This window comes from Aspergillus udagawae (genome assembly GCF_001078395.1).
Source record: "Aspergillus udagawae IFM 46973 DNA, scaffold_3, whole genome shotgun sequence".
NCBI classification, from domain to species: domain Eukaryota; kingdom Fungi; phylum Ascomycota; class Eurotiomycetes; order Eurotiales; family Aspergillaceae; genus Aspergillus; species Aspergillus udagawae.
In genome coordinates this window covers 1,485,558-1,511,050 of record NW_025091266.1, presented here as the reverse complement: position 1 = coordinate 1,511,050, position 25,493 = coordinate 1,485,558, and the positions used below count along the sequence as shown (strand labels likewise).

Here is a 25,493-nt window from a genome sequence, read left to right as displayed (position 1 = left end):
TGGTAGAAAGTGCCGAAAACTAAAGTATAAAAATCCACAACCTGGCGGAGGAATGTGACGTAGGACTCAGGCACAGCATACCCTACTTCGGGTGAACGTACCCCCGGTTCCTAGCCTTAATTCGCTTGTAGTATATATTATAACTATAAGTATCGACTCTCGCCCACCGACCCTCCCATCATCCATCAATCTTGAAAACATCATGTCCTACCAACTTACCCGCGACGATCTCGACAACTCGCAGGATGATGAACCCCCGGCCAACCGCGCCGCCAAGAACCCCAACCCCGCCGTTCTCCAGGCTCTCTTGGCCTATTACAATGAGATATGCCATGATGTACCACCAACCTTCCCGCGTCATAACCTTGAGCGCTACTCCCCCAACGCTACCGTCTCCGGCGCTATCTGGGGCATTTACGAGACCCCCCTAACGGCCGCTATACAGGCAAGCCTCCCGCACAACATCCAGACCCTTCTCAGCGCAGGCGCAGACCCCAACGGCATCAGTGCCTTTGAATTGAATGATTATGCGGTGCGGTTTATCCGCGGCCGGGATCCCAAGATCGACACGTCTAGTTTCGCTTATTGTCCGCCCCGCGCGACTGTCTTGGCCAGTGCCCAAAGGAAAGGGATTACAGCGCAGACTGCGCCGTTGACGGCAGCGGAAATTGAGGAGCGACGGGGGGGTTTCCCGCGGTTCTGGACCGAGCCGAATGTTCCCGGTCAGCGCTTGCGAATGAATACGGCCTTGACGGCGCTGGAGGTGGCGGCGGGGATGGGGGATGTAAATGCATTGGATGTTCTGCGGGCGGCGGGGGCAGATGAGTCTGCTTGGTTGATGGAGGAGAATGAGGAGGAGGGTGAGATGGTCGAACTTTCAGAGGAGGCAGGGGAACCTCCGTCCGCGCTCTCGACCTCCTCACCAATTCATCAGGCTCTCCAGGCCGGACGGGTAGATATGCTTCGCCATCTCCTGGCGGAGTGCAGGTACTCGCCTAACTACCGCCCCCGCGCGGCGCCCACAGTCGCTCTCCCACCTGTATCGTTTGCGATTGCGCGCTGCGATCTGCGGAACCCCGGTGTGCAAAGGTGTCTGGTCGAGTTATTGGCACATCCGAAACTGAACCTGTGCCTCCGCACCCCGGTTTTTGACGTGCATGTGCTCCATTTTGCGGCCGCGAGACATGATCCGGATCTACTGGGATGGTTGGCGGGCCATGTACCCGGTGGACTGAAAGCTGCTGGGACGACGGCGCTCGGCCATACGCTGCTGCATATCGCTTGCCTGCCGCTGACGGCGGACCAGATTGTGGGCAGGAATCCGGCCGTGGCGAGGAGTATCCATTGCGCGCGCACGTTGGATACGGTTTGGTTGCCACATCGATTGCCGAGTCCGCTACATATGCAGTTCGTCGGTCCGGAGCAGCTAGGGGGTAATCCCCGGCCGATGAGTGAAAGCGAGCGGAGGGGGTTGAGAGAAACAGTTAGGGTGGTTTTGGAGGATGGAGGGGTCGATGTGAGGGCCCGAGATACGGATGGGAATACGGCGCTACATTACTTAGCCGGAACGTTGAACGTGGACGAGGAGGTTGTGCGCATGGTTAGAGGGATGGAAGCGGCGGAGGGGCTCTGGGAAAGTGTGTGGAACGAAGCCGGGTTTACGCCGGGGGAGTTGTGGGGGGAGTAATTGCTTATACAAGTCTACCAATCTCAGTCAAGCTTGAGGTGTCCTTCACACATGGTTGCAATATATCGCACTTCCCTCGAATTTAATCATGTGTCTGAAGGGGTTCAGCAGCTCATATTCAAGCGAGATTTCTCAGCCCGGGGTGACTGGGTCTCGGCCCGGGCCGAAAGACCTCATTAGCATCTATTTAGTTGATTATAGAGGGTAGATTTAGGCATACATTAAATATCTCTATAGCTGGGTGAATACATACTCTAAATTTCCTCCTTCTTTGAAGTGGTTGTTACTAATAGGATCCTTCCCTCTTAATTTACTAAATCTTGAGAGATTTAACAAGGTTTTAGAGGCATGGTGCCATGGTGGCTGTTTAGACAGCCTCAGGATTTGATCACATTGAAATCAGGTAAGGGGTGTCTAGCTCAGTTAGGAATTACACATTATCTCATCATTTCTCACAGTCTACAGCGCAACGCACTGCAATAAAAGTAGTAATCATTCAGGTGGTGAAGGTGAAGTAGTAGTAATGACCTCAACTTCTGCTTCACTTTAACTTCTACTTCACTTTAACCTGTATTCTCTCCTGCCAGCAGTATCGACCATTCACTATACCATTAGGGAATTACATTGTGCTCAAAATAATATGATTCTACAGGTATGAACTAGATATTTCTTCACTGCTTAAATTCATCCTGCTCAATCTCGCTCTTTCACTAAATTCACAGTCCATTAACATTACCTTATGTATTCAACTCTCAGACCTCGACCTGAAGCCTGAATCTACCAACCTCCCAATCTCTTAGAATCGCTATCCGTTCTCTCCATGTATCAACCTCTATTGAAACATAATACCACTAGGCTAAAAAGGTGTTTGGACATGATTCCTATCGGTCTAGGGTCCATATCCATAATTATATTTTTCAACAACCTCTCAATCTTCCCAAATACCTATTAGTTCCCTAAAGGAAGAATTTCATTCTCTGCCCCGTCTCTCCAATCCACACTTCCGAACTAATCATCTCCTCAGCCATCATGAATCGTCATCAGAGTGATCCCACAGTCCTAACGGGCGAATACCACATCTCTGATGGCATTACTTCGACTATCACCAGAACATACACGAGCTTCAAACAACTCCAGCAAGCTGCCAACAGCGTTCTGGAGACCCTTGAGGCAAACGATTGCGACGGTAACCAATGGATTCTGGTTTTGGGTCTCACCAAAGAAGCGACTGAGCGTTTAGACAATGACAAGGAATGTCTTGGTGTCAACTTTCGTTTTGAGTGGGAGGGAGCTACTGGCCTAATCAAAGTGATCCCGCGGGCTGCCCACGAATCCCTAATCAATGATTTCACCGCGAAGGTCGCCTCGGATCTCCAAAATATGGGCATCTACTGGACGGAACGACGATGGATAGGCGCTACGACATACAAGCCAGTCAACAACAAGGGAAAAGGAGCCGATCAGGCATTCACTCCCCCGTCGCGGCAAGTGACCCAGGGACAGACCCGAGGATGGCCAACTCTGGTCGTCGAGGTAGGAGTCTCGGAGTCTATGCCCAAGCTGCGTTCCAACGCCAAGTTCTGGTTTAACAATTCCAATGGCCAAACCAGAATCGTGATTCTCATCAGCGCTAAAAGGAATCGGGTGACGTTCGAAAAATGGATGCTGATGCCGCCTAACGCCCCGAACCCGGCACCCCCCGCGTACGTCGCCACACTTCGCTCACGGCCCGTCCACAGACCTCCTCTAGTCAATCAGCCAGCTGCTAACCAGCATCTTTACTCGGCTCAAGAGGTTGTCATTACCCCAACCGGGATGACCGGCGCCCCGATGATTTTGCCCTTCCGGGCCCTGTTTGACAGGGCACCCACAGCGAATGAGACCGATGTTACCATCACCGCCCAGAACTTTAGGGAGTTCGTCCAGACTATTTTCTGAGACGGTTTGGAATAACAATCGAAGCGTCAATTATTTACCGAGCACCTGGTGGGTTGAAGCATTAGCAAATGGACTTGAGTTTGGGAATCAAAGAGGGAGCAAATTGAGAAGCTGCAAGTCCCAGCTATGATGATTGTTTATGAAAAGACAACAAGATGGCGCTTTTTCTAGAGTAACTTGCTTATACTCATTCAAATGGAAGCTGCTCCAAAATTGAAGATAGAATCCACTCTAGCGATATCTCCTACAATAGTAGTAGCTCATATTGTATGGCTGCCTCGCCCAATAGGCGATGCGAAGATTGTAATCGTTATCATAAAACGAGTGTGGTATATACAAAAGCGAGCGTATGTAGACATGCCCAAAAAACAATGCAATAAAACATGTTAGTGGTGAATATCAAAGTGGGTGTACAGACTGGCTGGGACCCAAGGCCATCGTATTCCTACCACAAACATAAAGACAATAAGTTTCAAGACATATAGACGGCGACATAAGCGATCTCCATCATGCTGCCGTAACCGTCGAGGGTGGCTGAGTTGGGATAGCCAGGCTATAAGATACTTCACGTCAGTACTCCCACCTACTAGACATTCGGAAAGGTGCATTAAGGAGAATCTCTAAACGTACCCAGGTGCCGCCAACAGCCACGTTGAGGATGAAGTACAGCGGGTTGTGACACAGCGAGGCCCAAACGTTCGAGTCGCCAATCTGGGACCCAGTAATCCGGTGGAACAACTGGCCGTCCATGTACCAGGTAATGGTCTCGGACTGCCAGGTCGAAGGAGTGCGGTCCCAGACAATGCGCCACGTATGCCACGACTGATCAGGGATCGTGATTCTTCCCCCAATTCCATTCGGCTCGTTGCAGATGCCGCCTGGATACACGTTACAATGTGCCGTGCCGTAGCCCGTCAACTGGCCATTGATGGTCTCGAGGATATCAAGTTCACCGCACGCAGGCCATGAGGTTCCCGAGCGGATCGAGTTGCCCAGGATCCAGAAAGCCGGCCAGATCCCCTGTTTGGCAGAGGTAGGGTTGCTGCCGAACCGGATATCGGCCTCGGCGAGCGTGAGCTTCCCTGCGCCAGGTGTGAAGACGTACTTGCTCTCGAGCCGGCCTGATGTCCACCCCCCGGACACGGAGCTGTCTTTCCAAGGCACTAGCTGCAGAGTGTTGCCGCCGCTGAGCTGGACGTTCCTGTTCGAACTGGTGTACGTCTCCAGCTCGCCATTCACCCCCGGGTTTCCTGTGATTATGTTCCAATTGTTAGAGTTGGGAAGGGTCCCCGCCGAGCCGCCGAAGCTATCGCTCCACTGCAACGTGTACCCTGAGTACGAGGGGGGCGCCCAGGCCGAGACCAAAGAGGCCAGGGCTGGGAGGAAACAAGCGCATTGGCAACGCATTTGTAAGGACGGGGAGGGTACAAGGCAGAAGCAGGTGTGTATGTACAATATGGGAAGGTGAGAATATTCAGAATACTACGTGCATAAGGAGAGTATGTGGTCGGCCAAACGAGACTGACAACATCGGAGGTTGTTTATATAGTACCTCAAAAGGCTGGGGGACTTCAAATACAGGTCTCCAGGCTGACTGTGGCAGATGATGTTATCATGGGCTTCGCATATATATTATAACTGCAACACGACGATACTACCCACCAGGTAGGTAGAGTAGAGCTAATCACCACCGGCCTTCTATCCCATCGTGATATCGCCTTGGGCCAGCTGTTGACTCCTGAGGCGGCCATTGGATGAATAGACACCGATTCCGCCCTACCATCATACCTCCAGGTATTTCGGGACGAAGCCAGGTCAATCAACCAAGGGGCAGACGATATAGGGTACCTTTTCTCTTACACCTCAAGACTCATGGCGGCATATCGAAGACAGTTGGGTAGAAGACTCCATGTCCACGAGGAGTGGCGCGTGGCCCTGGCATAATGGCAGAAGTAATACTGGTAGCCCTAAGACTAGGACATTTAAGATTTCCCCATAAAATCTTAGCGAATCGTGGACGCCACTCCGCGCCTGACTAAACTGAGGACGTCGGCATGATGGCAGGAGTGACGAAGGCGGAGGCTAATAACTCTTATTGCAACCTAGAGGGAAGTCAGAGAGAAGAAACTCAAACACCGACTGGTCATAGGTAGCCTGCTGATATCAGGGCCAGTGGTCACCCGGTCACTGGCCTTGGACAAACTGGGACGGCAATTCCTTGATATCTCGCAATACTACTCTATTGGGCAAATAACTTAGTGGAAACTTTAACGTGCTAGCATGCGGCAGGTTGGGCTGAGTATAAGCCAACCACAAATCAGCCATATGGGTTTCAACTTGACTAATCACAACCTATAACTAAGGGGTGAATATAACTCGGTTACACCATTTCTGTCTGCCATTCGAGAAGTCAACTAGTATCCAGTCGTCTCAAAGTCAAGATATCATCGCCTGACGCCAAACTCCAAGCTCATATACAGACAAGTACCCAAATCAGACACTTCAGTCACGAAAGTCACCGTCATCCGAACAGGTTCATTCCCTTTTCGACTCTTCTGACTCCCGTCCCCTCAATGCAATGTTTGTGTCCCACCCCCCATCCAGCCTGAACAGCAAAGCACCTCACTCAACCCCTGGGTAGCTGCAGCGGCGAGCAGAGAAGCCAGCGTTGGAAAACCGACTGTGCAGAAGCTTCGACGTTAGGACGCGTTCCCTTGTATTATATTTAACGAAAACTCGACTATTTGCTCTATACTCTAGGTACGTACCGAGGGTAGGTATACGAAGGAAACCGCCCTAGTTGCAGCTGGTTTGATAAGTAAATTTTTTTTTCCCTTTTGTAAACACAATATCTGAGTCTGGGTTTATCGAACAGTCCGCATCTATATGATCTATACAATTGAATACCGGAACTCTTTCGAACCGTTTCGCCAATTTCGAGGGCGGCGCCCGAGATGTCGGGGAAAGACGTTGAGTGGGGGATCCATGAACTCCGCCTCTCACTGGGGTCTGACACGCGTTGTCCCTTGGCACAGAATGTACACCACCAGGAAACGTGGCCCGAAGATCCGATCGTCGGCTGAAGAGCTCGAGACAGGGATCGCCTATTGGCAGCTGCCCCGCATGACCACCGGCAGATACACCATGTGGCATCGGTACTGGGATCACCCCGCAAACGGGCGAGAAACCTGACGAAGTCGCTGCTGGTCTTGAATAGGAAAGAGTAGGGTACGACCCCAGTAGTCCCTCCGTATGTGTGCTTGATGGAGTCTGCAGCCTTGGTGCCGGGCGGACGGGGGTTGGTCTCCCGCAACCAAGCCGACGGCTGCTTTTCTTTTTTTGCAGGAACCGTATGCTGGGTCAGGTCCAGCATGGACTCGGGTGAAGCATTTTTTGCAGCCCCCCTCCCGTCGGGGCCGATTTCTGGATACTCTGATGCGCTGACGATGTCTGTCATGTTTCATGCACTCGGGAAGGTCCTTTGGCGTGGATTGAGGCTGCAGAGCTGCTGAATGTGAGCTTCGCTTGAGCGCTGATTTGTCGCTGCATTTGTTGAGTAAGTTTTACGCAATCAAACCCGCCCCTATCCTCCCTCCACCCTTTGGGATAGAAGAATTTCTGGTGCTTTTAATCTATCCAACTGATTCAATCTTCTGGGGGAGATCCTGGTGGTTTCTTCCATTGGGAAGAGATCGAGACGCGAGATCTCTCTTTCAACCCTCCTTCGGAAACCACGACCAAAGTCAGAGAGATCATGCGTGCTTCCCCTATTGCATCTGGACTCCCGAATTCTCTGTCCATTGAAATTGAGCAGACCATCAAAAAGCTGGGGCTGGTAGACATCATTGTGGAGGATTATAACTCCGTCAACAGACTGGACCTCATCAATCATGTGCGGGAGTGGACAAAGGCCGGCGCAAAGGCTGCATTATATCATGCTTTACTGAGATGCTAAACTGTCAAAAATAAGGAAGAAGCACGGAGCGCGTCTGCGGGACTTTGGGATGCATATGCTGCGGAGATTGATGGGGGGGTTGTGCCTTGCTTCATGCTGACGATGATCTTAGGCAGGAAGGTCTCTGTTAGCAGTGCTTCTTAGGGTTTAGGACTGGAGAGGCTATTCTAGTGGCTGAGGTTTGTGTTAGAATCTTTACAATTATTTTTGGTGACTGCCTGTAATTAAAGCGGTAGAGTATAATTATCGACCTATTTGTAATACTGCTGAAACTAGGCAATAAAACATGCTTACTATTGTGTGCAACAGCAAATACTTGACTCTCGCATGTATTTTTTTAGCAGCGCCCAACATATTTTTATTGTTTGTGAGACTTGTATAACATTATCAGACTACTCTAGCTCTAGCACACCCTGAAGTATAAGTAGGCTGCATTCGACAGTTTTACCATATCTTCACAGGGTAAATGATTTTAGAGTTACTTGCGCGACATAATTCTGTTAAATAAATGCTATTTGGAGAATTTTTAGGTAAGACTATTTAAGGAGTTTATTGTTATCATGAAGTGCTCATATAAAATCCAGGCTTCTCTGCAACAGCATATGCCATTGGTCTTGAAGCTCATGTAATGTCTAGCTTGCTGATCAGCAGAGCAACGCGTCAGCAACAGACATATACTCTTGAGGCCCCTTATCATCAAGTATATCATTTTTTCTACATAACATTGGTTTCCATAGTGCTGACTAACTGTGTAGTTCGAAGTCATCGTTGACAGTAAAACTTTTGAAACGGAGATTAAGGTAAACTTGACTCTGGAAGGTTGGAATTTCGAGGAGGAAGACAAGAGTAACTCGAATTCTGAGCATTTGGCTGGGGAGGAAGAAGCAGAAGAAGAAAGAAGAGAACAAAAAAGGAAAAGGGTTGCTTGGGGAAGTTATTTGAGGGCGTTAACTGCAAATTCGAGACCCCTCATCATGTTGACTCTGGCGAGGTCGTTCTTTTTATAAAGGATATCAGACAGTCGAGGCTCATTACGAAATGCATACACTCGGGGGGAAAGTATAAGGGTAGGAAGGAGTTCGAGCTCTAAAGCAAACTCAGCAAATTGAGAGTTGACAACTACTCTAGAAATGGTTGAAGTAAAAGATATAATAGAATGCTGATATCTAGATATAGCACAATGGCACTCCGCTATGCTTGATATAACCAAATTTGAAACCCTATATTCCTCCATATTAGACGTCGTGATAGCAGGCTTGAGACTTACATAGGACTACCTATGCCTGATAAGTCGGCCCATTCCATTTAACAAGGGCAGCCACTCCTTGAAAGTAGTGCTTACGGAGTCAGAGGCTAGAGATACATGATTGGCTGCATAATCCCCTTGTGTCCGAATAGTCGAATTTCCAGCATGGATTAATCAATGAGGGGTTAATTCATCACTTAGTGCCTTGCCCCAGCTACTGATAAGGGGCCTTGAGCCGTTCTGGCCTCCTCTGCAAGCGCCGACGTTACCTCAAAGCGACTTACTATTACTCTCTATTTTGATTATCCCAAATTCAGGAGATCATCAACTGCCGCGCTATGGTCACGATGAGACTCATTCCGGAGTAGGCCTACCTTCCAGACTTCCCTTTAGAATACGCTTAACATAATAATTCTCGCAGGACAGTACTCGGCGCACCTAAACGCTCAAACCCAACTCTAAATGCCGCAGGCACTCTTGCAGTGTATACTCAAAGCACGTACTCGTTTCGTTCTCAAACAGAGAAAAAGGAGATCCGCGTTGTGGATCTCGCGACTGGTCGATCGTGTTGTGTCACTGAGAATCCCAACGCCAGATCACCTCAATGGGTATCGAAAAGTAATCAGCTGATATGGCTTGAATGGCTGGAAAGCGGAAACACTGACTTGGTGGTCGGCGACGCACAGTGCACGACTACTGGGCTCTATAAAGCCGGCACAGTCCCCGGCCAAGCCTTTGACCTCAAAGTGACCGGACAACTTCCGTTTCGAGAGGATGACGACAATGAGCTCGCGTTTGCGATTAGTGGCAGGGCGAACCCAGATGGATCTCTAGTGAACCCGAGGCAGATTGCGGAATCCACTGGCCATAGCACTGGCCGTTTCTACACTACCTTCCCAGTCAGAGATGAATGCTCGTATGTGAGCGGATTGAAGAACTCCATCTGGTATGGGTTTCTCCGAAGAGGGTCTGAGCCGGGGAGTCGGTATTGTATCTCGGGCATTTCTAATCTCATGATATTTGCGGGACTAGAGGGGTTGGAGTCGCCCATGTCACCTTTGGGAGGGGAAGAGACTTCGCGAGAATTTGAAATTAACCCCTTTGGCATGGTATTTGTCGCTAGGGACAGAGAAGTCAACAAGGCTACTCATACAGCATGCTCATGCTATGTCCAATCCGTGGAACGCTGGGATCAACAGAACAGAGACCTTATCTATCCAGTATGGCGGTATCGGGGATTAGGAGGAGCAATATCGTCACTTGCAGTGGACAAGTCAGATGAAAGTCGACCAATCGCCTTCCTATCTCAGAAGAGAGATGGAAACAAGGCCGACAAAAATCGCATCATATACATACCGGCTCCAGGAAGTTATGATGTGTATGAGATATTCGCATCTGCTGATGGCAATGGACTATGGGATCTTAGCCCGTGCGCCATCTCATTTGGGAACAACCGTACGCTTCTTATCCAGACAGAGCAGAGTGGGCGCGTGATGCTATATCACCTTAAACTTGACCGTTGCCGGGAGGGGTTGCGTCCCGCTGCGTTAAGACCGGTTGATCCATGGTGTTTTGGATCTATTGCGCATGTAACACCGGTGCGATCAGATTCATCGAGAATTCTGATCACTCACAGCAGCCTAGTCGAGACCCCTACATGGAATATCTTTGACCTAGCCGCTCTGACCGAATCTCCAAAGATATTGTCGGCAAGTCGCACAATGGGTATAGAACTCTCTAAGGCACAAGTCGATGTGATTTGGTTTGATAGCACTGGAAATCGCAGAATCCACGCCTGGGTGATCAAACCATCCAATTTCGACCCACAGCAACGATACCCACTGGCCTACTTCATCCATAGCGGCCCTCATAGTGCGTGGAACAACCAATGGAGTATCCAATGGAATCTAGCATTGTTCGCAGAACAGGGCTTTGTTGTTGTTGCGCCCAACCCGGCAGGGAGCTCTGGGTTTGGACAAGCTTTTAAAGATTCTAGCCTATGTTCCTGGGGCGGGCTGCCTTATACAGATCTTGAGAGAGGCTTTGAATATCTGCAACAAAATGAGAGCCTCCAATACATTGACACTGCTCGCTCCATCGCCGTTGGTGCCGGATACGGAGGATACATGGTCAACTGGACCCAAGGCCACGAGCTTGGCCGTAAGTTCAAGGCCCTTGTGACGCATGATGGGATTTTTAGTATGACCTCCCAGTTAGCCAGCAATCGGCAACATTTTGTCAAAGAAATTGGAGGTCCTATTTGGGAAACTCCGGATGAGTGGAGGAAATGGGATCCAGCACGATTTACTGCAAGCTGGCAAACTCCCCATTTGGTCATCCATTGCGAGTTGAATTACGAGAGGGTCATTGCCGATGGATTAGCCGCTTTCAACGTTCTCCAGCTCAGAGGCGTGGATAGTGCGCTCCTGGTATTTCCAGACGAAGGGGATCCGATTGTAAATCCAGAAAATAATTTGCTTTGGTATCGCACTGTGATTGATTGGATGAGAAAATACTGCGATCAGAAATCTTAGTCGATCCTTCAGTGTCCTTTCTTGACAAAGTTGTTTTCTACTTACAATCTCTTGAATAGCCTCTCGAAATTCTGTTGGCATGGTTATAAACTATGCTTCAAGCGTTCCTTCCCTCTTCTCAGCACAGACATCAAGGAGCAAATTTACTAAGAAGGCTGTAGATGCCCTGTGAAATGGTGCTGTGACCCATCTTATTTGCGTGCATGGCCTTTTGAGCCTCCCACGGTGCCATCATGGTAGTACCAGGGGAGGGTCCGTAAAGGCCCGATGTGCCAAAGTCAGGAAGAGTGCCATTGTGCCTGGCTATAGAGTTTTCACAGATAAGGTCAATCCAGGGATCCGAGCCCGTTTCCTGGCACGTTTTCCAGTAGGTCGTCAGCTCTATCACCCCCTCTTCAGTTGAGGCAGGCAGCATCGTGAGGACGATGGTGCCGTCGTCCAGGGCGTCGGCTCCCATGAGGACCAAAAACCATGAATAGCGATAGTCAAGTCCTATCTGGCAGAACCGATGACCTCCAAACAAGACTCTAAATCGATACATATGACTGACCACCCGGGATTGTCCCATTCCACCCGCGTCTCTGATTGTTGAATTTCACCACTGAGGAGATCAGCTGTTGTCGAGGCCCTTGGGTCTAGCATAAACCACGCCAGAAGTACGACTACAGGCACTGCAGTAACGACGAGTAGGCAGCCGTCTGCCTGAGGCCTCTGGGCAAGGCATCCAAGAATATGTTGTCATACAGCTTGAAAATTGCTTGCGGAAATCGTCGGACTGGAACTTTTGTCGCCGCATTGGCCATAGCAAGGGCGCATCCATCTTTATTACACCAGTGCAGACAATAGTATGCAATCTGGCCGAAGCCAACATTGGTGCCTCCGATCGAGATGGTCGCCCAGTCACTGCTAGCGTAGTATTGCTTGCCCATGATCATGCGCAACTGCGCTTCACGGCTGGGAGTAGAAGTCTCCATATCCGCAATGACTGCTCCCGTGCACGCACGAAAGCGCAGGACCATACTCTCCATCTGGTCTCCGGCGCTCAGGAGCTGATACGGGTAAGCACCTTCGCAACAACGATATTCGAATTCTTCAGCGCTGTTGTCGAACTCATCCTGAATCCAGCCACAACGGGCACCAGTCCCAGCCGGATACGAGTCCCGTATGCGATAAAGTTGTGCGAACGGGGCCACCTGTTCCTCGAGCAAGTCGGGTAGGGCAGTAGCTGCGGGTACAAGCGAAGTAGCAGAGGCCGCTGTCCTCGCCGATCTGGGAGAAGCCAATCGATTATGTTTAACTAGCAGCTCCACCGAAAAGGTAAGATAATTACATGTCCATTGGAGCTGCCATAATCTTTACAACTGCTTTAGGTGATGGATTATCTGCGATTGTGTCATCTAACTCTTATTGTTGTATTTCAGGAAGATTGATTGTTATTATTCTCGTCTAAAATGTTAAGGGTTTTATATACAACATGGACATCTGATTGATTCGAAATCCAATCACTTCTAAGGACTAAATTCTGTATACAAAGCTCTGTTATCTACTTAAATCAAGCGTCAGTTTATAACATCTTAAAGCTAATGCATTATCATGCAAGAGCTAATAAAAATCCTGGACGGCGTAATATCATCTGCCGTGGGTCATCAATTTACACATGCAATGTTGATGATTATTATAAAATAACATTGGCGGGACCCTACATATCATTGTTGAGCTGGTTATCCTCCCTAAACTAGTATTTCCCCTCAGCGCAGCCTGAAGTAGTAATTATGGTAACTCACATACTAGGGTAGCAAGGGAAAGGCTTTGCATTCACATTATGATATGGACAAAATTGACGATGCAGGAAACCTCTATTAAGGAGCCATGTGATGCTGGTCACATGACTATTGCCCTCCTGGGTAAAGGTCGCTTAAGATGCCTCCCGCCAAGCGAAATCCACTCGGGAGTAAGGACAGCCTCGTTCACTCAAAACGGTTAACATAGGCTGGAACTAAGACAGTAGCACCTTAATTCTAGTCGCGTCTGGCCCCCAAACCCTACGCCATTCCACCTAGGTTGACATCCAGACGCAAAATTGATTAAAATCAATGCACAAAACTCTGGATGTCTTTGCTCTCTGCCCACACCGCCACTCATCTACATGAATCTTGATCATCAGGTGGAAAACGCCACTGTGCTTCTCATGAGCTTATATAGACACGGTTTCCTGGAAATTACAATCGCAGAATGTTCTATCAGGGTCATGCCATCCTCCATAACCGACCCTGAAATTAGGTGGAAGGGTTGGTTAGTCCATACTGAGTTGGATATTGAATAGCTACAGAACGATGTAACCCTGTGGCTTATAGTGACTACCTTAGTCACTAGCGCAGTAGTTCTACCAGGGCCTTTTTATCCTGACCAAAATTCATAAAACATCACCTCGCTGGGCAAAAGCTTTTCTTAATGATTTATACATGGATTGACTCCAGTGGAAGCATAGATAGCCGATCGGAGCCTCTGGGTTAGTATCCACAGGGAATGGGACAGTGCTCAGGGAAGGGCTTTGAGGAGAATTAAAAGCTTAGAGACTACGTAATATATGGATATTGAGATGTGAGACAATAACAGGGGCTGAGGCTTCAAGACTACTCCTATCCTACTCCGAAAATGGAATAAGGCTCTACCTCACATCACCGTAATACGCTGCTATGATGGTTGAAGCAAGCTCGATCGAATTCCTAAAGCGAACCTAAAGTGATGGCATATAATTCAGTCAAGATCTTCAGAAATTCAGTTCTCATCAGTTAATTACAATGCATTTCTGTGAATGATATTTCTAAAGTCAGCAAGATCAAGGCAGCATAGAGGCACAAAAGCCCTGACGTGATTGGGTGAAGCTGCATCATCTCATGGACCCGTCAGATCCAACTGAATCAGGAAAGTTCCGGATGGGGCCGAGTGGCTTTGTACATTAACTTTGGCCAATCGCAGTTTAAATTCCGTTGATCAGGGTACAAAGTGAACCAGTAAAATTGCAACAAAGAGACCCATCATCTTTATGATCGGTCAGGAACTTAGGATGCTAGCGTATCTTTGCACCAATAGATTGACGTCTCATTGTGGGGCGGATCACTTAGCGGGTGCGGCGTTGCGTTTCCAACAATTTTTCCCTGGTGCTACGGAGCTCCCAGTAGCTGTTACGCAGTAGACTAGACTCAGGAAAGGCAAAGGCGGTTACTAAACCTGCCTGGACAATGATAAAAATGCTGACTTGGAGTTGGTCCTGCATGACAAGGATGGCTATGGCGATGACACCTCGCATAAGCGCCAGTTGACCTGTTTTTCTTATTTCGAATTTTCTTTCACTTGCACCGTTTGCGTCTCCTGTCTGCTGCATTATCCTTTCACTTGACCCTCCTGGATTATGAAGCAGACATTGCCGCTGAATACAGATTCAATGTCAAAACGACGGCTGTCCAGATGGCCGGCCCGCCGGACAGCAGTCACGACTTGCACAGCGCTGATCGGTCTTTGGCTGTTCACCTTAATGTTGTATCGGCGGGGAGATTTCGCGCTGGAGCGTGACGGTGAGTCTGCAACCCTTCTCAAATTGGCAGCCACACTGACTGGCTAGAATTCGAGCAAGACCAGCGTTCCGTGACGCAGCAACTCGCCGACATCACCAAGACATACTCTTCCAACAGCACTATCGCACTGGTGCTAGCCGCGACACAATCGGAGGACCTCACCTGGCTGCTGAATTACTGCCGTGATCAGTACGTCGTACTCGTCCTCTCCCATCTCATTTGAACACAACCATATACTAATACTCGAGAAACAAAACAGCGACGCCATCCCCTTCATCTACACCACCGACCCCAAGCCCGCTCCGCACCTCCTCGTCCCCCACACCACCCGCGGCCGCGAAGCAGCTGCCTACCTCTCCTACGTCGTCGACTTCTACGACCAACTCCCCCCCTACACCATCTTCATCCACTCCAACCAAGACCAATGGCACAACGACCTCTTCGGCCCCAAAACCAGCGTCGCCCTGCGCAATCTCCGCCTCGAGGCCGTCGCCGCACAGGGCTACGTCAACCTCCGCTGCGAACACGACCCAGGCTGCCCGACAAACGTGCACCCCTGGTCCCCGACGCAGATCGATATCGACAAGAAGGATATCCGCGCGTACTTTCCCCAGGTGTACCAGACGCTGTTTGGCGTCGGCAAAGAGCGCGTCCCCGAGCACATCGGGAATGTCTGCTGCGGGCAGTTTGCGGTCACCAGGGAGCGGATCCTGCAGCGTCCGAAGCGGGACTACGAGCGGATGCTGGCGTGGGCGGCGGAGACGGACCTGACGGATAGCTTTGGGGTGGGGTGGGTGTTTGAGAAGGTCTGGCATGTGGTGTTTGGCATGGAGGATATCTATTGTCCGCGCTTTGAGCAGTGTCGGTGCGATGTGTATGGGTGGTGTGGACCGTTAGCCAACGGGGAGACACTGCAGGCAGTGAGGGCGCACACCTAGCTGGGTTTTATGTACATTGCCGGATATGGCCGTATAGATGATTTGGATATACCACATACTCAAAATTGCATATAGTGCGTTCATCTTGCTAATGCTAATGTTGCGAAGAAATGACTGGCATCAACTACTTAAGAGGATTGCGCCTGGCAATAAAATTTGTGCATTTGTTCATTGTCTACTTGGCATACAACTATGAACATGTCATAATCAATCATTATTCGCGGTTGATAGGCTGCTGATGATTGCTCATTCCGCCTCCATCCAGCTCATAGACAGGAGTTTGAGGCCTTGTTCGACCAGTCCCTACCTCGTATACATTCCCGCTGTCCAGCATGGGTACTTCCAACTCGGATGGGGGTGGCTGCGGCGCTGCGGGTGGGATATGATGTAAAAATAGCGTGGGGTCGGAAGTGACTCTGTGGTGGGATGCGGATGTCGAGGACACCGATGGATCCGACCCAGGAAGTAATGATACAGGGACGGACATTCTCTCGGATCCGGGGAGCGAAGATGCTAGAAGCGAGGATCGCCCGTCTGCGACTGGTGGTGGGGACAGTGGTTTTCGGGGGATATTTCTCTCCACGTCCTCTTGGGGCGGCGTGGGTTTTAGGGTCGGCTTTTCTGTCTCGGCTGCGAGGCCGGTGGGAGATGGTGTTGGCGATGTGGCTACCTCTGGTACTGCCTTTTCTGTCCGTCGATTCTGCTGGCGCTTGCGACGGCGGATGAACAGCCAAAGGAAGAACAGGATCAGCAGGACGACAATCACCACTGCCACGGCGATTCCGGCCTTTGCACCCGTGCTCAGTCCATCGCTGTTGGATGACTTGTTGCTTTTACCGGTCGCACATGAGTATGTGTTTTGGAATACATGGCCGTCTCCAGATTGTTGACTATCCAAACTTGAGCAGTTGAAGGTGCCTGAGCTATGGATCGTAGTAGGTCCGCGCACTGTGTCAAGGTTCGAGAAGGAGATCCTACGCCTCGTCAGGTCTGTGCGAAGTACAGGGAGAATATACCTGAACGAACCGATCGAAATCACCGGAGACGGTCAGGCCCCCTCTGACCTCGTCCAGGTTACTCAACGACAAATCTTTCAGATTTCGATTGTTCTCCACTTTGATATCTCCTCCAACGGTCTGTAAGTTGGACATTGAGATTTGATTGAGCGCATCATTGTTCGCCACAGTCAATGTTCCAGTGACGGTCTTCAGGTCCGACGCTATCAAGGAATTGAGATTCGAAGATCCGTGAGCTGTGAGAGGGCCCTGGATTGCCTTGACTCCGTGGAGATTGATAGTCCCGCTCGCCGAGTTCGTAATGGTCACACTACCGCGGACGGTTTGGCAGGAGGCAATAGAATCTGCATCTGCTTGGGATGCAATGTTCACATCGGTGTTGCCTGATTGTTCAGCCGTCGATCAAGCACAGACAGATATTTCAACTTACATCTCGGGTCGGAGTCGGAATCTTCGTTGTCATCGGCTGCAACGCGCCGCAGCGCTAGGAGCAGACAGAAGAAAAGAGGCCTCATCTGGTATGCCTCAGAGATGGGATATCAGCTCTCGACGATTTCAAAAGCATCTTGAACAAAATTATCTATCATTGAACGGAAGAGCTCGCATAGATAACCAACCAATCCAGGCCCTAACACCGGGTGTGGCTGAGCCCATGCTCTTAAGGATTGGCACTACAGACATCCTGACTTTTCACAGATCTATAGGCCTGCGGACTGACGGAATCCATTCTGATACGAGTCAGGCGTAGATCAGCGGTTGTTAATTAAAGACAACGCTACGGAGTAATTCCTCTCAGGGTCCGCTCCTCCCAGTTTCCCATGTAGGCGATGCGGGGTCATCGTTGCTGAGCATTATGCTGTTGCCTGATCCTTGAGTTCATTTCCATCAAGCAATATTCGGTCAAGACAATCTGCAATCCTCTTGTGTTCCACGCTCGCCAGGTACTTATGTGACTTCACAACAAACGAATCTCTCCCAGCGTATGGGAGTATCTCCTCAAGACACTGCCCCGGCCCACTGTGTTGCCAAGTCTGGAGTGTGCAATTCAACAGTAGTAGATATAGCTCCTGAAAAGCTGCTCATAGTATTTAATAAACGAGCTAGTCAACAGAAGGCACTTATGAGGACTGCTGCTCAAGGTCCGAGGTAGGTCTTCTTCGGGAGCAGTTACTAGAGCAATGCATACCCTTGATCCGTCTGGCGCTATTAATAGAAAGAGGTTACAGGGACTGCTGTGCCGAGAATGTCGATGAAGAGGGGATCAGGTCAACAGGCAACAGGATTGTCAACCCTCGTTAGACGGGCATTATCAAATTCAAGTGCTGATGCTCATATTCCTGCATGGGTTCTTGTCGGTAGAATCCGACCACGTCACAATGCTGATAGTCTCTTCTAATAGTAAAGAGAGAAGAATCGATCTAGAGTAATCGCATCCATCCAGGCCTACCTGATTGGTACATTGATCACTTTATCTCGTCGAGAAAGGTTGCGGTGGAATCCGCCGCCGCCTGCAGCATAACTACAGTACTTTTATGCCGAGTTGCGTTGCTGACTAACCAACATAACAAATCGGCGACTTCCCCTCCAGTCAACAGACCCATCGTTGCTCAACCACTTTCTATCAGCGTCATGGACTACTCCCGCATTATCCTCGCTCTCGCCGTCTACATCGGTGAGCAATCCTAGCTCTCTTGCCAATCGAATCCCTTCTCACTAATCCGATAGCAATCCGCCTTATCTATAACCGCTTCTTCTCCAGCCCCGCCGCCGCAACCATGCATGGCAAAGTAATTGCTGTGGATAAGTAATAATCCCCGATAACCCCCGATCAAGAAGCAGATCACTAAAAATACCCAAAGTCCGGTCATCTACAAGGCCCTTACCTCGTCCGGCCCCGTCGTCGTCGATTTTTTCGCCACCTGGTGTGGCCCTTGCACGGCTATTGCGCCTATTGTGGGGAAGCTTAGCGAGACATATCCCAATGTGCGATTCATCCAGGTCGATGTCGACAAGGTGCGCTCTGTGGCGCAGGAGATGAATATCCGCGCGATGCCGACGTTTGTGCTGTATAAGGATGGGCAGCCTCTGGAGAAGAGGGTTGTTGGTGGGAATGTAAGGGAGTTGGAGGAGATGATCAAGAGTATTTCTGCTTAGTTGGGATTGGTGCTGATGGTGATGGGGTGCTCTTGCCCACGGCATCAGACATGGATGCATAATACTCCTACTGAGCGATATCGACGAGGCAACTGCAAAAGCGGAATCTTTCTGTTGCAGTGAGATTAAAAGTGTCCAATCACGGCTGACAGAAACTGGTGCCCATATATCATCGTTCAGTTCCTGGATGTTGATTCCACGCGATCCCGCTTAAATCAGACCTCCAAATAATACATCCCAAAGAAAGACGACCAATCCGCCAAACTGCTGACCGATGTGGTCTTCCAGACACCATGAGCTAGTCATGGCTTTCTCCCCACGTGTCCAGTCCCCGCAGCTCACTCCACTGTTTCTCCAGCTCGCGTATCATCCATCGCGTCCGCCAACCCACTGTCTTTTCCACATGGGCCAAGAAGCGTAATGACCCGCGTTGTTCGAGAGGATGTCGCAGGCAGTACCCATCTACCACGGTCAGCGTGGTCTAGAAAGCTCAGACAAGAAACGTACAGCGGTGTAATAAATGGCACGCCATAAAGTATGCATTCTCGACTGTCTCATTTGACATGGACAAGCCGATGACCATGTTAAGATGTGATGCGATTGTATTCTAACCCGTCAGTAGCGGTCTTTCCCAATATTTGTACATTCTTACCTCTACTATACGTTGCGAACGAGCCAGCTCGTAGTCGCTCGCAGCTTGCCAGTGTCGATTTGACAAAGTGAGAAATATACAGGAGGTGTGATAGTACTGCATTCCGACCACTACGACTGTCAGCACATTTCGGTTCATCGGGTAGGACGCATACCTGCTGGCGGAGACATCATCCATATCTCAGGGAACGGTCGATTCTCCGCAACGTCCGCTGGTTTGTACTTCAACGGTTGCCAACTGATTGGCTTTGCTCGATGCCATTGCTCGACACTATCAGAGAGTTGGCGCCATGTCTTCTCGTCCATGCCACGAGTATGCGCTCCTCCGCACTGCAGAATCCGAGCACAGAGGTAGATGATGACATTGGCATACGCAGCATCGTCGCGGCGATGAAAGACAGCCGAGCGCTCATAGTTCTCCAGGTCCAGCTGCATAGGTTGATGCTGGACGACAGATGCGTATATCGCCTGCCGCAGGAACTGCCAGCTCACTGCTTCGGCTAGGCCCCCGGATGACGCTGATCTGGACATGGTGTTGAGGAGGCGGTTTGAGCCGAACAAATGGTACTTCTCGTCGTTGTTGCTTTCCAGTTCCTCGTAGATACGGAGAATCACGACCGTGATAAGGAGGTTGTCGTCGTATGTATCCTCCGGCTGCGCCAGCGCAGCGATCAAGAGCTCCAGACACTGACCGTGATATTCGGCGGCTTCCCAGTCGCTAGAGTCCGACAGGATGGCGTCATGTCTGGCTGCGAGAGCTAGAACGGCCTTGAGGACCATAGGCACTTCCAATGCCCGGCGTGGTACCTCGGTTGAAAAATGAGAGCGCGAGTCGCATATGTCGGTCTGTCAAAGTCAGAATGCACTATCAATATATGTGGGGGTCTTCTATACCCAAGGAGCTATCTTGGAGATGAAAGAACGTAACAAGTATGCCTCTCGCGAGGACAACTTTGGCGAAGCGATCGCCCGCGGGCTTATCGGACTCCATGAGGATGTCGCATCTGTCCATGCTGTTGATGGCAAAGGAGAAACTATGTTATTCAGTGCATTTGGCGAGATGGCAGTAGATGAGGGAAGTATCAGTTGGGTTTCGTCAGGTATCGATGGGGGAGGTGCTGGGAGGTCTAGCGGGTGGCTTTCAATCACTGAATCGTAAGGCTTCGTTGGTCCTGGTAGGAGTAGAGATGCTATATCCGGAAATACAGCACTAGGTGTTGCTGGAATCTGTTCTGAAGGCGGTGCTTCATCGTGAGAGTCTTGCGGCGCATCTGTCTCTTCCCCTTCCGCAGAATCATCTGCCGCTTCAAGGACGAATGTCACTGATATCATTAGCAACTCTGGTTCACGGGATGAAGGATAAGGAAGGAGAATACATGACGTAGGAGTCTTCACCCAAGTCTGATGCGGATCCCAAACAAGATCGAATTTAGACGCTGTCCCATGGCTCTTCTGATAGACGTGATGAACAGTTCTAAACCGAAACGGCGGATCGAGCCGACACACCCGTCCCAAGCGCGAACAGGGATTACAAGATGATGCTCCTTTCCGAATTGTGCACCGAATATGACGATGGCGACAGCGCTCGCAGCCCTTTCCGATTCTCATGGCCGATTGCGGGGTGAATGACGTTGAGCGCTGAGCTCTGCGGGGACAAAGTCAGGGCCAGACGGCAACATGGACAATGCCTGTATCAGTCTGCAGGCCAAATATGGAGATTTGCCGTCTGATATCTCTTTCGACGGCATCAGCGAAAAAGAACTGACCAAAAGTGTTGCTGGAATCACGGGCTCTTTTTGGAGTAGGCTTCCCCGCATCTTTAGTAGAACACCCTGCCAATGATTGGTTCGCCCGCATTTCCCCAGAAATCCACTACCGATTTGTCTCATCGATGGATTACATGCTCTGCTATGGGATTATCATGACATAAAAGTGGTAGACGATTTTTATCTTGTGTCAGATGTCGTCATTATAATCCTGTAATTACTTGGCTCATGAAGAGTGAAGCGGCCTGTCATATCGATATATATACCACTGCCACCCCAAATGTTCAGAATTGCTCCCCTAACGGGAAAATTAGAAATTACTCGAAGGTAGGGCAGACTGCAGCTATAGCTGGAACGGGCTCAGTTACGTTCTCAGTTTACACCCTTGAGCGCCATTCCAGACAGATAGTCGATCCTGGATAGAGATTCGTTGATGCACGTCATAATCATTCATTCAATCCCGAGCTGTACTACCCTATGTAAGAATCTATAAATATGTTCATCAAATGACAGCGTAGAAGACTGTTGGTATCGTCGTTTCAAGAAGGTCAAGTGCCACATGCGCATGCCGATTATTTACACACTGATCGTCTTGAAGACACTGTTGCAAGGAGTCAGCATTAGGTCATACAACAAAAAAGGATTCCAACTAAGGACTTACCTGAATCCAGAGCTGCCTGTCGCCATGACGGTACCAGGCATCTGAGCCTGCCAATGAACCTCCTTGACAGACTCCATGTAATGAACGAACAACAGCTGGGGAGGCACTTCAGCCAGGCCAGCCTCGCGACTCTCTTCTTCATCAAGCTCCACAGCCAGATCCCAGAGGGTGACGGTATTATCGGCAGAACCGACAGCAACAACACTGTCGTCTGTGGGGTGCCACTCGATACTGGTGACGGGCTCACGATGGAAGTCGAAAGCTGCGACTGGCGATGCTTTGATCTGTGCCGACGGGGCGGACGCATTCGGCTTCCAGTGTCTCAGATCCCAGACCGCCCATTGCCCATCGTCAGCACCCGTGGCAAGGAGATGGAAGGTCTGGTTCGACCAGCTCATGACATTGACGTCTGTGTTGGAGACCTTGACGTCAACGGCGGGCTTGCGTGACTTTGACCGGACGTCCCAGACTTTCACGCTTCCGTCGCTGCTGGCGGAAGCAAACACATTGCGCTCATTTGGTGACCATTGTAGCTCTTCGACAGAAGATGTGTGGCCGGTGAATGGCCGGGAGTCTGTGACCCAACCTCCTCCTTCAGTGCGTGTTGTAACGTAGATGAATCCGTCATTGTCACCAGTCAACAACTTTCCAAGGGGCTGGAGTGGGGACCAGTCCAGAGCGTAGCCCTCGGACTTGTGCATGCGCAGGGTTGAGAGCGGCTTGGAGGCTGAAGGAGGCAATACTGTGCCAGGGACGTCGAAGCTGGTCAGATAAGGAGTCACATCGTGGATGACGACCTGGGAGTTTTCGAGCATGGTCGCCGTGATGGTCTGTGGCGGCCTGGAGTAGTCCGCGGACTGGGAAGGGGTTTGGTGGGCGCGGATTCTGTTCGTTGTTGATCCGAGAGGAATGCTCTTCGACTCGAGAATCGGCTCATCGGAATCATCATCTGAATCAGAATCACTCTCCGAATCTGTATCGTTCTCTTTCTCCATCTTGCTGAGACCGCTCATCTTGATCACCAGCAGTTCGTTCTCCTTTGATCTTCCTCCCGCCGCCTGTGTACCAGAAACTGCGTAGACCGTCGCAGGGTATGTCTTTCGGTTGTCGCCAAGGGAATCGCGCACAATGTCAAATGAGAGGCAAGGCCATGGTGTGCTGAGCGTGTGTAACATGTCGTACGTAGACGGATCCGGAGACAGTACCTCTCCAGGAGCTAGTTTTGTTCTTCCAGGGATAAATGTCTGCTTGTCAACCTCCATAGCGTCTGTTGTCATCGCATTTCAGTCAGTAGCAATTTCTAGCGACAGAAAACCGGCTGACAAACCTTTTTCCTCTTCCTCGCGCTCCGCATCAGGTCTCCCATCGACGCCTGCTTCCAAAATCTCGTCCTCACTCTCGAATTCATCCTCGAACTCATCTTCAAACTCCCCCACCTCATCCGGAATGTCATCGGCGACCGGCCGCTCTCCGGCCTTGAGGGCAGCGGAGTGCTCCTCAGACGCGTCGGCAGCTCTTTTGGACATTTTGTCGTAATTACGGTGTGAATACCCCGGTAGATGTGTCCACGAGCCAGTCGTGCGACAGGATGAAAAAGACGCCTGTTGCTTGATGGGAATCAGTGATTAGGGTTCAGGAACTTTTTTTTCTCGTCCAGAGATTGAGGTGGGATGCGCGCTAAGCCTATCGCGGGTTAGCGTAGATCGGGCCGCTTCGTTTGGATGCGGCTGTGTTGACTACTCGACTTGATGCCGATGGCCATCAGGGTCTCCGAGAACCTCGTCCATCTCAATCAAGCCCTGCTGTTCTTGTCGCCTGCTAATTTGTGACCCGAGCGCTGCTCGTCATTTCTCAGTCGTCCATTCCCTTGCTTACTGGTCTGCTGGTTCAGCTACCGCCCACGTCGTTTGTTCCAGCAGAGGCATAACAAAAACAAACAAAAGCTCCATCGAGTGATCTTCCTCCTCCTTCGTTCAAGTCATTCTTATCAAACCTGAAATTCAAATCGCCCAAGTATTCGATCTTTAATTGCCGAACCGCATCTCATGCGGCTTTGAGAAAGCCTGCCTCCACCGGCATTTGCGCAACTAAGTCAGTTTCAGCTTCCCTCGTGCTCCCCGCTCTGCCAGGCGATCGGAGAATTAACGGAAGACGTATCATTTCAGGTCGCCGAGTCATTCCTGATCAGCTTACGATTTGCGACATGGACGTACCGCAGCCTGTACCTGATGTCCCGGATGTCGCAGAAACCGGTCACCAACAGAACCTTGAGATGTCTGGCCCCGGATTGGCGGCTACGGAGGAGGGAATGGGACCTCCGGAGTTTCACAATGGATACAGCAGCGACTCCCGCGCTCATTACGCCTCACACACTGGCGGTTTCGATTCCCCATCCGCACATGAATCTCGAAACCAAGAGAATGATCAATCTCAATTCACCGCGTCTCCGACGTTAACCCAACAACCACGACCACCGTCATCATCGCGGCCGGGTTCCGGATTGTCTAGCGGGCCTGAACAGCGACAAGGAATTTCGCAAACCTCTCAAGATGTCAGTCAGAAACAACCGTCCCAGCCGACGAAGAACAGTGTGGTGATCAAGGTTGGAATGGTCGGGGATGCTCAAATTGGCAAGACAAGTTTGATGGTCAAGTACGTGGAGGGCAGCTGGGACGAAGATTATATCCAGACCTTGGGTATGTTACTCCCCTGGACTCGTGCTGGACATATTCTGACGTTATCGACAGGGGTAAATTTCATGGAAAAAACTATCTCCATCAGAAATACGGAGATCACTTTCTCGATCTGGGATCTGGGCGGTCAACGCGAATTCGTCAACATGCTTCCGCTTGTGTGCAATGATGCCGTCGCTATTCTGTTCATGTTTGATCTCACTCGCAAGAGCACATTGAATTCAATCAAGGAATGGTACCGTCAGGGCCGTGGATTCAACAAGACAGCTATTCCTTTCCTGGTTGGCACCAAGTATGACCACTTCGTCAACTTTCCTCGAGAAGACCAAGAAGAGATTTCCATTCAGGTAGGCACGGATGACCAGGAATGATCTGACCGGGCATGTGCTGATGACTCCTCAGGCCAAGAGATTCGCTAAGGCGATGAAAGCGAGCTTGATCTTCAGCAGTACCAGTCACAGCATCAATGTGCAAAAGGTATGATCGCACGGATATGAGCTCGAGCCATACTAACAGACAGTGTAGATCTTTAAGATTGTCCTTGCCAAAGCCTTTGATCTGAAATGCACCATTCCCGAGATCGAAAACATTGGCGAGCCCCTCTTACTCTATAAGAATGTTTGAACATAACGACGGCAACACAGAAGTGGTACGATTGTCATGTATATTGGGATGAAGT

General features: G+C 50.2%; 12 protein-coding genes across 12 annotated transcripts; 6 read left to right on the top strand and 6 right to left on the bottom strand.

Moving 5' to 3' along the window:
- Positions 1–202: 202 nt before the first annotated feature.
- Aud_004391 (uncharacterized protein) lies at positions 203–1,687 on the top strand (the record flags this gene model as incomplete). The annotated part of the gene is made up of 1 exon (XM_043289331.1): positions 203–1,687. The coding sequence occupies one exon, from the start codon at positions 203–205 to the stop codon at positions 1,685–1,687; it is 1,485 nt and encodes a 494-aa protein (XP_043145266.1).
- A 1,029-nt stretch (positions 1,688–2,716) lies between these two features.
- Aud_004390 (uncharacterized protein) lies at positions 2,717–3,625 on the top strand (the record flags this gene model as incomplete). The annotated part of the gene is made up of 1 exon (XM_043289330.1): positions 2,717–3,625. The coding sequence occupies one exon, from the start codon at positions 2,717–2,719 to the stop codon at positions 3,623–3,625; it is 909 nt and encodes a 302-aa protein (XP_043145265.1).
- Positions 3,626–4,097: 472 nt separating this feature from the next.
- Aud_004389 (glycoside hydrolase family 16 protein) lies at positions 4,098–5,032 on the bottom strand (the record flags this gene model as incomplete). The annotated part of the gene is made up of 2 exons (XM_043289329.1): positions 4,098–4,178; positions 4,256–5,032. The coding sequence occupies 2 exons, from the start codon at positions 5,030–5,032 to the stop codon at positions 4,098–4,100; spliced, it is 858 nt and encodes a 285-aa protein (XP_043145264.1).
- A 1,215-nt stretch (positions 5,033–6,247) lies between these two features.
- Aud_004388 (uncharacterized protein) lies at positions 6,248–7,082 on the bottom strand (the record flags this gene model as incomplete). Its single annotated transcript, XM_043289328.1, has 2 exons — positions 6,248–6,338; positions 6,523–7,082. 2 exons carry the CDS (start codon positions 7,080–7,082, stop codon positions 6,248–6,250), a joined length of 651 nt encoding a protein of 216 aa, XP_043145263.1.
- A 2,082-nt stretch (positions 7,083–9,164) lies between these two features.
- On the top strand, positions 9,165–11,360 carry Aud_004387 (alpha/beta hydrolase family protein; the record flags this gene model as incomplete). Its single annotated transcript, XM_043289327.1, has 2 exons — positions 9,165–9,190; positions 9,248–11,360. The coding sequence occupies 2 exons, from the start codon at positions 9,165–9,167 to the stop codon at positions 11,358–11,360; spliced, it is 2,139 nt and encodes a 712-aa protein (XP_043145262.1).
- A 130-nt stretch (positions 11,361–11,490) lies between these two features.
- On the bottom strand, positions 11,491–11,817 carry Aud_004386 (uncharacterized protein; the record flags this gene model as incomplete). Its single annotated transcript, XM_043289326.1, has 1 exon — positions 11,491–11,817. The coding sequence occupies one exon, from the start codon at positions 11,815–11,817 to the stop codon at positions 11,491–11,493; it is 327 nt and encodes a 108-aa protein (XP_043145261.1).
- Positions 11,818–12,022: 205 nt separating this feature from the next.
- On the bottom strand, positions 12,023–12,710 carry Aud_004385 (uncharacterized protein; the record flags this gene model as incomplete). The annotated part of the gene is made up of 2 exons (XM_043289325.1): positions 12,023–12,629; positions 12,691–12,710. The coding sequence occupies 2 exons, from the start codon at positions 12,708–12,710 to the stop codon at positions 12,023–12,025; spliced, it is 627 nt and encodes a 208-aa protein (XP_043145260.1).
- Positions 12,711–14,772: 2,062 nt separating this feature from the next.
- On the top strand, positions 14,773–15,873 carry Aud_004384 (DUF3431 domain-containing protein; the record flags this gene model as incomplete). The annotated part of the gene is made up of 3 exons (XM_043289324.1): positions 14,773–14,935; positions 14,983–15,124; positions 15,195–15,873. The coding sequence occupies 3 exons, from the start codon at positions 14,773–14,775 to the stop codon at positions 15,871–15,873; spliced, it is 984 nt and encodes a 327-aa protein (XP_043145259.1).
- Positions 15,874–16,087: 214 nt separating this feature from the next.
- On the bottom strand, positions 16,088–17,404 carry Aud_004383 (putative GPI-anchored cell wall protein Pst1; the record flags this gene model as incomplete). The annotated part of the gene is made up of 3 exons (XM_043289323.1): positions 16,088–16,847; positions 16,900–17,272; positions 17,320–17,404. 3 exons carry the CDS (start codon positions 17,402–17,404, stop codon positions 16,088–16,090), a joined length of 1,218 nt encoding a protein of 405 aa, XP_043145258.1.
- A 1,114-nt stretch (positions 17,405–18,518) lies between these two features.
- Aud_004382 (thioredoxin family protein) lies at positions 18,519–19,043 on the top strand (the record flags this gene model as incomplete). Its single annotated transcript, XM_043289322.1, has 3 exons — positions 18,519–18,561; positions 18,615–18,693; positions 18,749–19,043. 3 exons carry the CDS (start codon positions 18,519–18,521, stop codon positions 19,041–19,043), a joined length of 417 nt encoding a protein of 138 aa, XP_043145257.1.
- A 298-nt stretch (positions 19,044–19,341) lies between these two features.
- On the bottom strand, positions 19,342–23,647 carry Aud_004381 (ribosome biosynthesis protein RRB1; the record flags this gene model as incomplete). Its single annotated transcript, XM_043289321.1, has 8 exons — positions 19,342–19,505; positions 19,551–19,650; positions 19,696–19,805; positions 19,850–20,540; positions 20,589–21,016; positions 22,045–22,061; positions 22,122–23,388; positions 23,449–23,647. The coding sequence occupies 8 exons, from the start codon at positions 23,645–23,647 to the stop codon at positions 19,342–19,344; spliced, it is 2,976 nt and encodes a 991-aa protein (XP_043145256.1).
- Positions 23,648–24,324: 677 nt separating this feature from the next.
- Positions 24,325–25,438, top strand: Aud_004380 (Spg1/Tem1 GTP-binding protein; the record flags this gene model as incomplete). Its single annotated transcript, XM_043289320.1, has 4 exons — positions 24,325–24,817; positions 24,869–25,161; positions 25,217–25,291; positions 25,340–25,438. The coding sequence occupies 4 exons, from the start codon at positions 24,325–24,327 to the stop codon at positions 25,436–25,438; spliced, it is 960 nt and encodes a 319-aa protein (XP_043145255.1).
- Positions 25,439–25,493: the final 55 nt, after the last annotated feature.